This window comes from Vipera berus (assembly GCF_964194415.1).
Source record: "Vipera berus genome assembly, chromosome: 6".
Taxonomy (NCBI): Eukaryota; Metazoa; Chordata; class Lepidosauria; order Squamata; family Viperidae; genus Vipera; species Vipera berus.
This window is the reverse complement of record NC_138208.1, coordinates 88215653-88227747: the sequence shown is the minus strand read 5'-3', so window position 1 is coordinate 88227747 and position 12095 is coordinate 88215653. Positions and strand designations below refer to the sequence as shown.

At 47.2% G+C, this 12095-nt stretch overlaps 1 protein-coding gene across 1 annotated transcript in view; it reads left to right on the top strand.

Annotated features, from left to right (window-relative positions):
- The window catches only part of PLXNA4 (plexin A4), a gene marked incomplete at both ends in the record, with an annotated part of 438455 nt that overhangs the window by 297473 nt on the left and 128887 nt on the right, over positions 1-12095 (top strand). Inside the window, 4 exons of the mRNA XM_081331751.1 lie at positions 1814-1937; positions 2794-2947; positions 4758-4857; positions 5832-5946. Of these exons, the coding sequence (XP_081187877.1) occupies positions 1814-1937; positions 2794-2947; positions 4758-4857; positions 5832-5946 (493 nt within the window). The remainder of the gene's footprint in view (positions 1-1813; positions 1938-2793; positions 2948-4757; positions 4858-5831; positions 5947-12095) is intronic.

The following is a 12095-nucleotide window of genomic DNA, read 5'->3' as shown; positions in this document are numbered from 1 at the left end:
TAAAGAACAGAGGGAGAGAGAGAGAGGGAGGGAGGAAGGAATAGAGAACAGGGAGGGAGGAAGGAAGGAAGGAGATAGAGAACAGAGGGAGGGAGGGAGGAAGGAAGGGAGGAAATAGAGAACAGAGGAGGGAGGGAGGAAGGAAATAGAGAAAAGAGGGAGGGAGGAAATAGAGAACAGAGGGAGGAAGGGTTTTTCTGCTTTCCCTTTTCTTTTGCTTCTTCCTTTTCTCTTCTCCCTCTCTAATTCCCCTCTTTCCCTCTTTCTTCTTAAGGCCAACCCAATCATAGTCTGCTGAATTTCTGGCCAGGCCAAATGCTTCCACGTGCCGCGCATGTTTTCACCTGTTCTCTCACTGAGCTCACTTACTTTCCTTTTTGGGATGATTCTTCACACCTTTTGGCACGGGAGGTGTTGAGCTGTTGGCAAAGGTGAGCGGGTGCCAGGGAGAAGGTGTCGGGAGCCTTTGTTCCCGCGGAAACCAGACTGAGAAGGCTACATCCGAGAACAGGAGCTGGATTTACAAATAAAAACCCTGATCAGGAGTCCTCGGCTCACGGCCACCACTCAGCCCAAAATTTCCAGTGCAAAGGAAGAGAGTTGTGGGCAGTTTTGCCCCATTTTAGGGCCCATTTTTGGGGGGGGGACACAGTTGTTAAGCGAGTCACTACCGTTGTTAAGCGAATCATGTAAAGCGAATCGGGCTTCCTCCATTGACCTTCCTTGTCAGAATCCGACTGGGAAGGTTACAAACAGTAATTACTTGACGTCCGGACCCTGCAACTGTCATAAATACATGCCCGTTGCCGAGTGTCCAAATTGGCTGAGGGATTCTGGGAGTTGAAGTCCACCCATCTTACAGCATGATAGTTGAGGAATTCTGGGAGTTGAAGTCCACGCATCTTAAACCATGATAGCTGGGGAATTCTGGGAGTTGAAGTCCACCCATCTTAAACCATGATAGCTGAGGAATTCTGGGAGTTGAAGTCCACCCATCTTAAATCATGATATCTGAGGAATTCTGGGAGTTGAAATCCACCCATCTTAAACCATGATAGCTGGGGAATTCTGAGAGTTGAAATCCACCCATCTTAAACCATGATAGCTGGGGAATTCTGAGAGTTGAAGTCCAGCCATCTTAAACCATGATAACTGGGGAATTCTGGGAGTTGAAGTCCACCCATCTTAAACCATGATAGTTGAGGAATTCTGGGAGTTGGTCCACCCATCTTAAACCATGATAGCTGAGGAATTCTGGGAGTTGAAGTCCACCCATGTTAAACCTTTTTTTTTGCCACAGTCGTTAAAGGAATCCCTGAAGTTGTTCAGTGAGTAAGGAGTGAACCTGGCTTTCCTGTTGACTTTGCTTGTCCAAAGGTCGTAAAAGGAGATCACGTGACACATACATCCGGGACACTGCAACCGTCATAAATACGAGTCAGTTGCCAAGTGTATGAATTTTGATCATCCGACCATGGCGGATGCTGCAACGGTCGTCTGAAAAATGATCCTAAGTCCCTTTTTTCATTGCCGTTGTAACTTTGAACGGCCACTAAGTGAGCTGTTGTAAGTCAAGGACTACCTGTATAGGGATTTGTGGTAAAACCGTCACATGACGGCGGGATGCTGCACACAGCCTTCCATGCACACCCAGTGTGGGCGTGCGACAATGAGGCCGTCAGAACTTTGAATCCAGGGTGTAACTTCCTCCAGGGAGGCCTATGACCAACCGGTCGTAAGTGGGAGGACTACTGTGCTTGGTGCAAGCCTTTTGATGGCTTCTGATTCTGTGTTCATCTCTCTCACTTTTCAGGTGCACCAGGAAGGAACAGTGTGAACGGTCCAGCGAGCCTCGGAGGTTTGCTGCGGAGACGAAGCAGTGCGTCCGACTCACCGTGCACCCCAACAACATCTCGGTCTCCCAGTATAGTGTGACAGTAAGGAGGAGGGCTTTTGGGGTACCTCTGAACTCTCTGGCCTCCCAGGCCTAGAACGGACTTCCGGAAATGGCATCCGCACACTTCCGGCAGGCCGTTCTAGGCCTGGGAGGCCTCGTCCAGGACCTCCCAGGCCTGGAACGGACTCCCAGAAGCAGCGTGCGTTCAGCCGGTTCCCCGAAGTCAACCAGGTTTAGCTACCGGTTCTGCCAAACTGATGCGAACTGGCTGAATCCCATCACTGGATTGGATACCCTCACAAGATAAAAACACCGTGTTGGTTGATTTTAGATCCCAGAAAGATGAATTCCTCCACTGTTTTGATGGTCTCATTGTTGATCTACACCAGGGGTAGGCAACCTTGGCTCTTTTATGACTCGTGGACTTCAACTCCCAGAATTCCTGAGCCAGCGTGGCTCAGCATGGAAACCTCTCTCTTTCCCCTCAGCGGGGCTGGCTCAGGAATTCTGGGAGTTGAAGTCCACGAGTCATAAAAGAGCCAAGGTTGCCTATCCCTGGTCTACACTCTAACCCAGGGGTTTCAAACTGCCGGCCCGCGGGCCAGATGCATCATCGGGAAGCCACGCCCACCCCATTTCCAGCAATGGTGAAAAAGTTCCGATACGTTGCGCGACGTCACGTGACGTCGCGAGTTTGACATGTCTGCTGTAACCTGTGCAGTTGTGATTATGAGGAAGACAAAACACATCGTTTGATTAATCTCAGCCTCCTCCTTTTGGTGGTGATGGCAACATCAGGAGCTTCTCTCTTTCCTTCTGTAGCTTTGGGGACTCCTGTCCTTTTCCATGTTTTCTTATCCCTCACTTTCCTCTCCTCAATTCCTTTTCTCCTCCAGCTGGTGTTGGAGACCTACAACGTGCCTGAGCTATCCAATGGGGTCAATTGCTCCTTTGGGGACCTGGCAGAAATGAACGGTGTGGTGTCAGGCAATAAAATCAAGTGCCTGTCGCCAGCAGCCAAGGAGGTCCCAAAGATCATCACGGAAAATGGTACGTATCCAAATGGTTAGGATCCCAAGCTCTCTCTCTCTCTCTCTCTCTCTCTCTCTCTCTCTCTCTCTCTCTCTGTGTGTGTGTGTGTGTGTGTGTGTGTGTGTGTGTGTGTGCGTGTCAGGCCCCAAGGACAACGTGCGGAGTGACTTCTGAGCAGTTCCTTTATTGTTGTTTGCCTAGAGACAGAATCTTGCCAGACTAAAGCAATAATTAACAATAAATGGCACAGTGGTGAGAAAGCAGTGCTGCAGGCTACTTGCAGTTCGGCAGTTCGAGTCTCACCGGCCCAAAGTTGACTCAGCCTTCCATCCTTCCGAGGTCGGTAAATGAGAACCCAGATTGTTGGGGGGGCAACAGGCTGACTCAGTAAACTGCTTAGAGAGGGCTGTAAAATACTGTGAAGCGGTATATAAGTCTAAGGGCTATTGCTAAGTCAGAAGGAAGGAAGGAAGGAGGGAGGGAGGGAGGGAAGGAAGGAAGGAAGGAAGGAAGGAAGGAAGGAAGGAAGGGAGGGAGGGAGGGAGGGAGGGAGAGCCTTGGTGGCACAGTGGATAGAATGCCGTACTGCAGGCAAACTCTGCCCACAGCCTGGTGGGGACCACGGTCCTAGCAAGAAGTGGCCTGCAATTAAATCCAGCACATTAACAGAGGTATCCAAGTCATTGTTGGCAGATGGAGCGGTGTGTGTGTGTGTGTGTGTGTGTGTGTGTGTGTGTGTTTGTGTGTGAGCGTCCTGGTCCCCAGATGTATGCCGGGATGTGCGAGTGCATATTTGCGCACGCAGACACCACGGTGAGTGTCTGTCAAGTCCCCTTTGCCGTGATTGATTAATGACTCTTTCAGGGGGCGAAAAATGAGGGCCAAGGTTTTGCATTAAACATGCGCACACCTTCGTTCTGAAGTCTTAATAGGTCCCTCCGATTCGCTTGTCAGATGAATCACAGGCCGGTATTCAGGTTGTCATTAAATGAATCGAGGCCGGGATTAACGGAAATAGAAAGACCTGTCAGTCCGCCAAGGTTAGGAAAGGAGTTGTCACGGCTGAGACCTCGGGGTCCGTGGGATGTGGGAAAGGGAAGCAAATTGGGGGAAACGTGCTCTTGATCTAAATGTGTGGTTCACATGCGGTGATTTACATTACTTTAAGACTTGTGGGAAACACATAGATTTGAAACCTGAACTTTTTTTTTTTTTATGAGGTAGGGCCAGAAAAGCTCGATAAACGAAGCACAGATTTGATTTTGCCTGCGATAACAGCAGCAAAACGTATATTTGCACAATATTGGGAAAATGAAGAAATACCATCGGAGGAAGAAATAATTTAAAAAATACTAGACTGTGCAGAAATGGACAGACTCACTTTGAGGCTGAAAGAAAAAGAAGAAACAGAATATTTTCAAACTTGGGACTTATTTTATCACTGGCTGGAGAAACGGACTAGGGATTAGGAATTTAATTTGCATTAGTGAACGATAAACTCAGACAACACGTTTGTTGAATAAGCACTGTTGAAAAATCAGTAAAACATATATATACACACACACATACATACATACATACACACGTACATGCGCGCGTGCACGCGCGCACACACACACACACATAAGACTTGTGGGCTTCAACTTCCTGGCTGAGGAATTCTGGGAGTTGAAGTTCACAAGTCTTAAAGTTGCCAAGTTCCCTGCCCTAGAGAACAGCCACACTCAGGTGGACCAGCACACAGGTAGAGTTGCTAGAAGAACAGAATTCCCTCCATCCCTGTGTTCGGATGAATAACAGGGCAACCCTGTTGTTTCCTTCCTCGCAGGAGACCACCATGTTGTCCAGCTCCAGCTCAAATCCAAAGAAACGGGCATGACTTTTGCCAGCACCAGCTTTGTGTTCTACAACTGCAGCGTCCACACCTCGTAAGTTCACTGGGAGAGAGAGGAGGGGGGGGAGAGGAAAGAAACAAAGAAACAGAAAGAAAGAGGGATGGATGGATGGATAGATAGATAGATAGATAGATAGATAGATAGATAGATAGAGATAGATAGATAGATAGATAGATAGATAGATAGATAGATAGATAGATAGATAGATAGATAGAGTGTGTGAGAGAGAGGGGGGAGGGAGAGAAGGAGAGATGATGATGATAGATAGATAGATAGATAGAAAGATAGATAGATAGATAGATATAGATAGATAAATAGATAGATAGATATAGATAGATAGAGTGTGTGAGAGAGAGGGGGGGAGAGAGAGAAGGAGAGATGATGATAGATAGATAGATAGATAGATAGATAGATAGATAGATAGATAGATAGAGATAGATAGATAGATAGATAGATAGATAGATAGATAGATAGATAGAGATAGATAGATAGGAGAGAGATGATGAAAAAGAAAAAAGAGATGATAGAAAGAAAAATAGAGATAGAATTGAGAGAGAGATGAAGAAAGAAAGAAAGAGGGATGGATGGATAGAGAGAGATGAAAGAAAAAAGAAATAGATGACAGAAAAATAGAGACAGAAATGAGAGAGAGATGATAGAAAGAAAGAAAAGAAAAGAAAGAAAGATGATAAAGAAAAATAGAAAAGGATGGATAGATAGAGAGACGATGAAAGAAAAAAAGATAGAAAAATAGAGATGGATGGATAGATAGATAATAGATAGACATGAGAGAGAGAGAGAGAGAGAGAGAGAGAGAGAGAGAGAGAGAGAGAGAGAGAGAGAGAGATGGAAGCGTGCCACCCATCTTGCTGGTGAAGCAAGGCAGTCAGTCAGTCGTTGACTTACAAGCATACAAGCATTCATTTAGCATCCGTTCAAAGGTATAACAGCACTGGGGGAAAAAAAGTCACTTCCTTTATGTTTCTTTTCTCTTCTCATCCTTTCAGGTGCCTCTCGTGCGTGGAGAGCCCATACCGATGCTATTGGTGCAAATATCGTCACGTTTGCACCCACGAGCCTCGCAATTGCCACTTCCTGGAAGGACAAGTCAAACTTCCTGAGGTAAGAGGACAGAAGGATGTTCCTGAGATCTCCTCTTGACGGCAGCCTAAATAATAATAATAATAATAATAATAATAATAATAATAATAATAATAATAATAATAATAATAATAATAATAATAATAATAATAATAAAACAACAACAAACAGCTTGCATCCTGTGGCGATACCTTTAATATTATGAAATAACAGCCTCTGCCTATCCCGAATCCCTGGAAAAGACTTGATAGGTGGACAAAAATGCCAAATCCAGACTAAACATCTGGCTAAATGTGCCACAAACCATAATAATATAATAAGAGCTGGGAGGAGACTGAGTGGAGTTTATTTTGCTAGAAAGAATTTGGAAAGGCTACATTAGAAGGTAGAGGCTATGTTAGGGCTGAAATGCCACTCCAAAGCGAGTTCATTTTTCCCCCAGCTGTCTAGCTGATGGAACAATCAGGAACATTGCGCAGAATTCTGGATATTTGGCCAGTGTTAAAATGTCCGGCGTGAATTCTGGGGCTTGGATTGTTTGCAACTTTAGTTGCCGTTTAAAAGGGCTGAAGACCCTGAGCGTTCCTTAAATGACTTTATCAAAAGCTGTCTATCAATTAATAATAATAATAATAATAATAATAATAATAATAATAATAATAATAATAATAATAACAACAACAACAACAACAACAACAACAACAACAACAATAACAATAACAATAACAATAACAATAATAATAATAATAATAATAATAATAATAATAATAATAATAATAATAAAAGTTGGAAGGGGCCTTGGAGGTCATCTAGTCCAACCCCCTGCTCAGGCAGGAAACCCTATACCATTTCAGACAAATGGCTGTCCAGTCTCTTCTTGAAAACTTCCAATGTTGGAGCACTCACCACTTCTGGAGGCAGGTTGTTCCACTGATTAATTGTCCTCATTGTCAGGAAATTTCTCCTTAGTTCTCTAGGTTGCTTCTCTCCTTGATGAGTTTCCATCCGTTGTTTCTTGTCCTTCCTTGAGGTGCTTTGGAGGATAGCTTGACTGCCTCTTCTTTGGGGCAGCTCCTTAGACATTGGAAGGCTGCTATCATGTCACCCCTGGTCCTTCTCCTCACTAGACTAGCCATGCCCATTTTCTGTAACTGTTCTTCATAGGTTTTAGCCTCCAGTCCCCTGATCATCTTTGTTGCTCTTCTCTGCAATTTTTTCGAGAGTCTCAGCATCTTTTTTACATCGTGGTGACCAAAACTGGATGCCGTATTCCAGGTGTGGTCTTACTAAGGCTAATTGAAGCCCACAAGACTTAAAAGTTGCTAAGTTTGGAGGCCTCTGCTCTGGGACACAAAGGCTTGCAGGAGTGGTCCCTGCCGGCAACTTTTTAAAGCAGCTGCATCTTTTCCCGGATCAGCTACACAATTCTGGGGAAAGATCAGGCTGCTTTAAAGAGTTGCAGATAAGTGCTGCGTACTGTTGACGCTTCTGAGGCTCAATCCTAATGATATCCAGATTCCAAATCAAAATCCTCATCAAAAGATTTGCGAGCTCTGGAGGGGATGCGAATTTCATCCCGGCGGCAACTTTAAGCCATGACTCAGCCTGGATTGGGAAGTGGAGTTCTTTTTTTTTCTAGATCCGATGATATAATTTCCTCTCATTACTCTTAATTAAAACCCCAAACTTGCCCGGACTCTTAAAGAGCCCAGACTGTGCCAAAGCCCTATTTACTCTCATCTTTAAAACTTCAACTCAGCAACAAAACGCAGATATTTGTACAGCCGGCACCAGAGCTGACTCAAAAAAAAAGGCTGACGAACGGATCGCGTGATTGGGGATCAGAATGCTTTGGCTTTGGCGTATCATTTCCCTTTTTTGAGGGGGCTTTTGAAAACGCAGCCAGCTGCTTTGAAATGCATTTTGGCAGCCCTTGAGTTGAAGAATTATTTCCTCGAACGGGGTGGGAGAGAACGGGCGTGTGATGTTTAGCAGATAGGGGAGGAGGAAGTGTAATAGACTGCTACCGCAATAAGATGGTATCAGCTTTTCAACATTAGCACAGGGAAAAGCTCAAAATTGTAGCCACTGTTGTGAAAAGGGCACAAGAACAACCTTGCTGGGTCAAGATGATGGGCCTCCTGGTCCAACAGTTTGCCATATATAGTGCCCATTAGCAGGAGACCAAGATCCAACCATTCATTGCATTGCTGGTTGACGATCCGTAGCTTATCTGAAAGTGACTTCAAGACCAAAAATCCTTGAGAGACTTTCCTCCTTATGTTTATTCCATTCCCCAGTTAAATCCATTTTCATCCCTTGCCATCTTCATCCCACCTGTTGCGGTTCCTCGCCAGCCAGTGGATCCGGCAGCTGAGTTTGAGGAATCAGAGGAGGAGGAGCAGGGGCCTAGAGTAACATCAGAGTCAGAGGAAGGCTCTGAGGAGCTCCAAGACTCACAGTCGGACAAGGAGCCTGGCCCCTCTACTCACGCTCAGGCTGAGACACAGCTGTGCTGGGAGCCCCAGTTGGACAGTGATGAAGCACAGCTGGGACAAATCCCGGATGCACGAAAGCGCCGGCAAGAGAAGCGAGCAGGATAGAGGAATGCAATGGGGCGGCTCCAAAGGCAAAGGAGAAGGCATTAGGAAGCCACGCCTTGGCTGCATTAGAAAAGGGAAGGTGTGGGAGGTGCTGGTTGCCGAGGGCAACCGTTCGTGTTGAGGACCAAGTTTCTGTGGACTGTGTTTGTTTGCCTTGGACATTGACTCGGGTCTGTGAGGATAAAAGGGTTTGTTTTTTTCTTGTGGTTCCTGCCTGTTTCTTGGAAGAGGGGTTTCTCCTTATGAGCAAAACAAGGACTCACGTAGGCTGGGACAGAACACCATCCCCTAGAACAGTGGTGATGAACCTATGGCACATGTCCCAGAGGCGGCACTCAGAGCCATCTCTGTGGTACCCATGCCACCATTGCCAGCAGCCCACACAGGTCCATTAGGCCGCCGCCACCTGGAGCAGCAGCCCCGCCCAGCACAAAGGTGAAACGGCTGGCTAGCAAGCTTGAGGAGAGGTGATAGAGCACGCCCACGCCCAGCAAGCCAAAGGCCACCCTGAGCGGGAAAAGCCGGATCCCCATCAGTGCCATGACACCCCAGTCCCAGCCAGGATTGTGTGCCTACCCCCCCATCTCTTCTGGGCCTGGGCGGCCATGATGCTGATGGGATCTGGCTTTCCCCTCTCGGGATAGCCTTTTGCCTGCAGGCCCTGGGTGTGCTCCACCACTTCTACGCAGGGCTTCCTAGCCGACCGCTTCGCCTCCTTCTTGCTGGGCAGTGTTGTGATTCAGTGTCAGCCAGTGCTCTCAGCAACTGAGTCCGAGAAATCTGAGGAGGAGGAGGAGGGGTTTGGAGAGCCTTTGGTGTCAGAGGGAGGGTCTGATGCAATGCAGGACTCTCAGCCTGGCCCCTCCAGTTGTGTTCCTCACGAGGCTCAGCTGGGTGAGGAGGAGGGGTCGGACTCAGAGGAGTCACAGCTGAATCTGTTCAGAGACTCTAGAAACAGAAGGCAATCCAGCAGAGCAGAGCAGAGAAAATCAATGAGGCAACTCACTGAGAGGAGGAGAAGGCAGTCAGAAGCCACACCTTGGGACAGATAATAAAAGGGGAAGGTGTGGGAGGGGCTGGTTGCTGAAGGCAACCGTTTGGAGACATTCTAAGGCAGGGGTCAGCAACCTGAAACAGTGAAAGAGCCACTCGGAACCGGTTCCCTCACAAAAGGAAAAACTGGGAGCCACAAAAAATGTGTGCACATGCGCGTACATGCGCGCATGCGCAGAACAGGGTTTGACTGAATAGTGGAGCCAAGGCGAGATATGCACCTACCCTGCATATTTGAATTGATTGGTTGAACTTTTTTAGTCCCACTTTTTTTTTGGACTGCACATGGCAGAGGACTGGGAGCCGCAGGAGATGGCTGAAAGAGCCGCATGCGGCTCCGGAGCCGCGGGTTGCAGACCTGTGTTCTAAGGGAATCCTGGTCTGTTCTTGCTACTTCTGTTTAACTCTTGTTTGTTGACTCTTGTTTGATATTTTGATTCATTTATTGAAGGAAATATTCTGTTGCTTTTTTGTTTGAACTGTAAATAAATTTGGGTTGGCTTTTTCCAACCTATTGACTGTAAAAAGGAAAAAGGGGTTGTCCCTGATACACAAACAGGGCTGGTCGTAGGCTGGAACAGAACAGGCAGGCCTGCAGCTCTGGGTGGCGGCCTAATGGACCTGCGTGAGCAGCTGGTGGCTGCGGTAGGTACCGAGGTGTGTGAGGGGAATTCGCTCCACCCGCCATGAGCACATGGGGGTCAACAGCATCCAGCGCTGGGGGCTGCATAGCCCATTGTGAATACTGAGCTGGCCTTCCAGCAGCTGTGCTGTGGTGGCACTGGCAGCACATGGAGTCAGGGGATCAGGTGATGTGGACCGCCGGACACGTCTACTCCGTCCCAATGCCCCCTTGAGGGTCTTGCCCTTGGCCCATGGAGGCTCCTGCTTCTCTTATCTGATTTCTTTTCCTAGGCAACATCTCTTCCCCTTGGTACCCTGAGGTCATCCACACATTCCATCACAATTGCCCCTTCTTGCTAGGACCGTGCTCAAATCAGGAACGCCGGGCTACAAGTTGGCGTTCGTTTCAGTGACAAGATTTATTGATCGGTAGATCCGTCAGGTGGAAATTCTGCTGATCCTTTCCCTCAGAATTGCCTTGAATAATTCAGCAGGAGAGAAAATGGGATGGTGTTTTGGTTTTTTTTTGTTTTTGTTTGTTTGTTTCACCGTTTCAGAGGTTAGGGCTCCCTTTGCGAGAAGCAAAGCAGAATTACGAAAACAGGAGTTTCCTCATCCCATTTGGACGCACAAGTCCTGCATGTCACACTTAAGTACTGTTGAGGGGAAAGTCTTCATCGTGGTTCAGTCCAAGCCGGGGATAAACAACATGGTGTCTGCTTTAGAAAGAAGGTTGCGGTTTATTGAAGAGGAGAGCCAGACAGAAAGATGGCTCTGGAAGAAAAAAAAGAGAGAGCAAGCACATGTAGGGAGTGGGTTTTTATACCCTCTGGAGCCTTTTGTTTGGAGTTGTTTCCTGTTCCTGTTTGAGGCTTTGCATTTCCTGTGTCATATATTCTGACCTGTGTCCTTTTGGCATCTGTGGGTTAATCCTATTATGTCCCGTCTTAGAGTTTGTGTGGGGTATGTAGATTTTAGGTGTCTTTGTCTTCCTAAGCTTCTAGCTGGAGGGCTCCAATCTTCCTGAATGGATGATCACATCCGCATTTCTACAGAGCTGGTTTCTGCTTGGGGAAGGGAGACGTGGGGCTATGAAGAAAAAGCAGGCATGCTTTTCTGCCTCTTTAAGATCCTTTGAGGAAATATATTTTCCTACCTTTTTCATATTTCCTTCTCTGGGGGGGCTGACTTCCCAAAGTACAAAAGCGTCAGAGCTCCTGGCTTCACACACACACACACACACACAGAGAGAGAGAGAGATAGAGAGACACACACCACTGTGTCCTTTTGTCACGTGGACAAAAGCAGAAAGCTTCTAGGCACTGCAGCCCCGCCACACTTTTTTTGTGGGAAAACCCCCAATGCTTTTCTCCCAGCTTTTACCGAGTCGTTGGCTGGCGCAGAATTCAAACCCCCGTAATAGCCCCTCTTTGCATCGGATTGGGCCTTTGAGGTGGCGAGAGAGATTTAGGCAGGATACGGATCGCTCCTGAGATCCGTTCTCTTCTCTCACCCCATCCCCGGGCCGATGTGTCTGTCCGGCAGAGAAAGGCTAGCAGGTTTGAACGGAGTGGAACAAAGCCTTCAGCCCCTTTCGGTGGGCCTGCCTTTCAATCGTATCTTGTTTCAGAGCCTTGAAAGGGATTTGGGTTTTCAATGAGGACGAAAGCCGGGTGGCGTGGATGAAAGAGTGTGTGTGTGTGTGTGTGTGTGTGTGTGTGTGTGTGTGTGTGTGTGTGTTGCGGATGGGGTGATACGAGGCAGGAAGAGATGTTGGTAAGAATAAAAGCTGCAAAAAAGGAAAAAAGCAAAAGAGCAATTCCATATAACCAGCCTGTTAGGGCTCCGGACTTAAAAAAAGGTACTTAATCATCTAATTACGCTGAAGGA